Raw genomic sequence first — 5144 nt, forward strand, 5'->3', positions numbered from 1 at the left:
GAAGAAGCGCCGAAGCTGTCACGTCCTAAGTACCGAAATGCGACAAGGGGATCCACAATGGTGATCCGAGTCGCCAAAGGAATGACGTATGCTGACGTTCTGGGTAAGCTCCGTATGGAGGTCGACCCGGACGTCAGCCACACGACGGTTGTGGGAGCGAGGCCTACCAAGAGGGGGGACCTTCTGATTAAAATCAGAGGCGACTCCGACAAGGGGGCATTCACCGCCGATGTTGCTAAGGCGGTAGGAAGCATGGGTAAGGTGCAGTCGTCGGATCGAAGGGTTACACTTGAGATCCGCGATTTGGATTGCCTTACCCAGGAAGCAGAAGTCCAGCAAGTGCTGGAAAAGGAGCTCGGGAAGCCAGGAAGCAGGAAGGTGACGGTCCTGGGACCCAACCAGCGAGGGATGAAGCTTGCGGTTGTAGTCACCAACCAAGAAGAGGCGGACAGGCTGGAAGAATTGGGGCGCATAAAGGTGGGTTTTATGTGTTGCCCAATCAGGAAGAGAGTTATGGTCGTGAGGTGCCATCGCTGCCTCGGGTACGGCCATATAGGAAGCAGCTGAAAGGCGACGGACAGATCGGCTGCGTGCTTTAAGTGCGGAGTAGCCGGTCACAAGTTCGGAAATTGCAAAGGAAGCCCAAGTTGTTTCCTATGCAAGGAAAAGTTTGGCGACAAGGCGTCCATCAGCCACATCGCCGGAAGCGGAGCATGCGGAGTCTTCCGAACGGCCCTAGAGGAAGCGAAGAAGACTCTCGCAAGGACCAAAAATAAACGGGTCAGTAAGTAGAGGCACGTCAGGTTCGCGTAAGCGACAATACGGCGACCCCATCCACGAAGACTAAAGCCTGACGGTAGTTCCGTGGATGGAAAACAACATCATTGGTCGCAGAAATAGGGTTCTTTTAGTGCGGTAACACCTATGGTGAGTCCCACACTACCCAACTTGTAACAGATGAGTTGGGTGTCCATAAAGGATTTTTTGACCCTGTCGTTGGAACTATACGCATAACCTTTATTTTTTTAAAATCGTTATGTTGATAATTACAATGATGGGGGCCCTGCAGTAAACAAAAATAAAAAAAAAATAAGACTTGTTAGAATTTTTATGTTTTTTTATGTTTCTTCCATTTTGACTCTCGAATGATCGAAACTTTCGATCATTTTGAGTGTAGACGTTTTGAATTGTCGATTACAATCAAATATTTAATATTAATGAAAATATGGATGATGTTATTGCAGATGAAATCGAAGAAGAATATCTCGACGACGAAGACCTCTACAATGAGCCTGAAAATGATGAAGAATTCTTACCTTCTTCATCATTTTCATTTATAAGAATAATATAATTTCTTTGGTTTTAATTTAAGTCTTTGTTTCCCTTTTATTCATTATTATAGATATATTATCTGTCCATCGAGAGTTTGCCCTCGGTCGCGCAGTTTTTTTCTCTGAGGGCGTTAAAAAACTTAAAAATGGCGTTTCCGTAATTTTTTTATCGGAAAAATAGCCAATGACAATCGCTTCCGTCTCCTACCTTTCCACACGGTCTTAGGCCCTCACGAGTCAAAGGGTAATTTATGACCTTTATACCTAAAAGGGACATTCAAATGGTAATGACTTAATAAAGAAGACAAAGTTTTTTAATTTTGTTCTTACAAAATTAAAAATTTTATTTTTGAAATTCTTATTTTATTGTGATTTTAACAGTATGTTGTTTTACTATAATACATTAAAATTTAAATAATTCACAAATTCAGTGATTAATGAAATGTTTGTATGTACACATAGCTTTTAGAATTTATTATAAACTTTTAATTTAACTGAATTATTAATGTAAGGTTGTATTTTTAATTATTGTTAATTATGATTAATTAATTGATATACATAATCTTGTTTTATTGAAGTTATAATAATAATAATAATAATTTTTTTTCTTTTTGGGGGTTAGGAGGAGACGTGGAAAATGCTGTTACGCACGCGGTGTGGCACTCGGGCTATCCTGGTTTTTCCAAAGGCCCCATACCCACTAAAAACCATAGGGACGTTACAACTCTTCCCGTGAAAAAACCTCCTATTCTTCGCCTAACATGAGCCACCGGTATCCGCTTTTCGCATTTCGTCAGGGATTATGATCTTTGGCGACTTGTTTAGCCGTGCCTCGGCCTTATTACTATAAATCCAGCTTGGATGTCTTCTCTCGTTTTGGTAACCAACAGAATAAATAAATAAATAATACTATACAACACATTAAAAACAAATTTTTTTTGTAATTATTTAAAATATTCTACTTGTTATTATAAACAATTGTCGATACAGGATAAAAAAAAATATCAAGGTACAATAAAAATATCGTTCAATGTTGTTTCTTCGGCTTTTTTCTTTTTTAGGACTTCTTCTGCGAATGCAGATATAATGCTCCAAACTCTACTATTTGAAATCATTTTGGCGCCCATGTTTTCCGGCGTTAAAGGGCCTAATTCGTCCTCCACTTTTTGCATATCCAACCAGGACAGCGTGTTTTGGCATCTTCTTACAAAGGAAGTCATCGTAGGCGATGTTCCATAGGTCTGGGCCTAGTATAGAGCCTGGTGTCACTCCGGCTGTTATCTTTTTTATCTCTTGTCCAGCTGTGGTGTCATATAAGAGTTCTCTACCTTTGAAATAGTTTTGAATTAATCTCTACAAATAGCGTGGGATCATGAACCTGCTTCTCAGGGCGTCTAATATATCAGACCATCTTGCTGAGTTAAACGCGTTCTTAACGTCTAATGTGACTAACATGATTATCTTGCGGGAATAGTGATTCTTTTGTTGTTCTGCTTCGAATCTTCTAACAACTTCTGCGACTGCGCCGATCGTCGACCGTCCTTTTCGGAAGCCGTATTGTCTCTCTGACAGACCGCCTAAGTCTTACACGGCTCGCGATAATCGCGTTTTGATTAGTTTTTCCAGTAGTTTTCCCGCGGTGTCGAGCATACACAGCGGTCGATAAGCTGAAGGAAGCTTTGGATCTCCTTTATCCTTACTGACTAGAATCAGCCGCTGCATTTTCCATCTGTTAGGGAAGATACCCTTGGTTAGACAGTGGTTGTACATGTTCAACAATATTTCCGGGCATATTTTGGTCGCAAGTTTTAAAGCTTCCGCAGGGATTCCATCTGGTCCCGGCACTTTTTTATTTTGCAGCGTAGTAACAGTCTTCTTTAGCTCCTCCAGGTCAGAGATCGGAGTCTCATCTTCAGGTACATCCAGGACCGGATCTTGTTCTCTGTCTGTATGAGTTGGAAATAGTGTGTCCACTATTTTTTTTGTCTCTTCTGAGTCTAAGTCAACTTTATTCGATAAGATTCTTAGTTTCTTCATTACAATCTTGTAGCCTAGCACTCAAGGATTGTTATTTATATCCTGCGTAAGCTCTTCCCACCGGTCTTTCTTGCTTCTTTTTATAGCTTTTGACAAGCGCCTTTTGGCTTTCTTATATTCTGCTTTTTCTAAGCTTGTTTCTCCGGGTTTTCTCTTTTGTTGTCGAGTTGCCTGGCAGCGGAGTCGAAGACAATTCTTCCTAATATCGGTGATCTCCTTAGTCCACCAATATACTGGGCGTCTTCTCTTGTTTCCGTGTTTATTGGGCATAGAAATGTTACAAGCTTTTTGTAAAACATGTATTGTATCCTTTGTCAGTTTTTGTAAATTTTTTGTATTTCCCATGATAGCAATTTCGTTACTGCCATCAATAATGGCTTTCCTGAATTTCTCTTCATTTAGCTTATCAATATTCCATCTAGGGGCTCGATTGTCTTCCTTTGTCGGAGAGTTCTTTATTTTGCTGACATCGAAGGTGATGTACTGGTGATCGCTACCAGTATAGTTTTCGATTACACTCCAGTTCTTAACATCCCCAGAGAGTTTTTCACTTATTAGCGTGATATCGGGGATTGTTTCAGCATAGCCTGGTCTTCGGAAAGTCGAAGTGTTTCCTTGGTTTGCGATCACCAAGCCCGTCCTAGCTGCCATTTCCAGAATGCAGAGGCCTCTCGCATCTAATTTGTCCATGCCCCAATCCGGTGCTTTAGCATCAAAATCTCCGCCTATTACAAAAGATCCCCCCATTTTTCTAATAAAGTCTTTCATAGTGTTCAATTTCTTCATGAACTCGGAAAGGCTTTTATTCGGTGTAAGATAGCAGCTCACAATTGTGATGTCTCCGTTGTTTATCCAGGCAAATCCATTTTCCGCTCCGTGGCTTTTGATAAAAATATCTTTTCGGTTGGAGATCCAGATTGCTGCTGTTGATAAATTATCAGTAAACCAGTTGCTTTTATTATTTGTATACTGTTCACTGATGAGAACTACGTCAATGTCTAATTCTATTGTAAGCTGCCCTAGAAAAAAATTACACGTGTAATTACACGTGTAATTTATAGGGGAGGATGGGTCATGAATAGTTAGGTAAGACGTTTTCGAATTTAGCGACCAAACCTGAATTTTTATCTGCAAACGAGTAGTATTTTTGGAAAGCCTGGTTATTTGGCAATAATTTATTTCAAATATTTTTCAAAAAATTACACGTGTAATTTATAGGGGAGGATGGGTCATGAATAGTTAGGTAAGACGTTTTCGAATTTAGCGACCAAACCTGAATTTGTATCTGCAAACGAGTAGTATTTTTGGAAAGCCTGGTTATTTGGCTATAATTTAATTCAAATATTTTTCAAAAAATTACACGTGTAATTTATAGGGGAGGATGGGGCATGAATAGTTAGGTAAGACATTTTCGAATCTAGCGACCAAACCTGAATTTGTATCTGCAAACGAGTAGTATTTTTGGAAAGCCTGGTTATTTGGCTATAATTTAATTCAAATATTTTTCAAAAAATTACACGTGTAATTTATAGGGGAGGATGGGGCATGAATAGTTAGGTAAGACATTTTCGAATCTAGCGACCAAACCTGAATTTGTATCTGCAAACGAGTAGTATTTTTGGAAAGCCTGGTAATTTGGCTATAATTTTGCTATACATTATTTTGCTGTAGAGTGCAATCCCTACGAGATACGAATGAAAAAGTAAAAAAAAAATTTCAACTATCCTTGCCCCAGTACCGGGGCAAGGATATTTAAAAGAATCCAAATGCTAAAAT

General features: G+C 39.6%; 1 protein-coding gene across 1 annotated transcript; it reads right to left on the minus strand.

Moving 5' to 3' along the window:
- Positions 1 to 3389: 3389 nt before the first annotated feature.
- LOC127276936 (uncharacterized) lies at positions 3390 to 4115 on the minus strand. The gene has a single exon (XM_051297690.1). It carries the CDS (start codon positions 4113 to 4115, stop codon positions 3390 to 3392), a length of 726 nt encoding a protein of 241 aa, XP_051153647.1.
- Positions 4116 to 5144: the final 1029 nt, after the last annotated feature.

Source organism: Leptopilina boulardi, unplaced genomic scaffold, assembly GCF_019393585.1.
Source record: "Leptopilina boulardi isolate dan_hultmark-lab unplaced genomic scaffold, ZJU_Lbou_2.1 LbouV2_156, whole genome shotgun sequence".
Lineage (NCBI taxonomy): Eukaryota > Metazoa > Arthropoda > Insecta > Hymenoptera > Figitidae > Leptopilina > Leptopilina boulardi.

What these genes read in the sequence shown, in the direction of transcription:
- LOC127276936 (XM_051297690.1), bottom strand. Translation starts at nt 4,115, where the DNA reads ATGGGGGGATCTTTTGTAATAGGCGGAGATTTTGATGCTAAAGCACCG.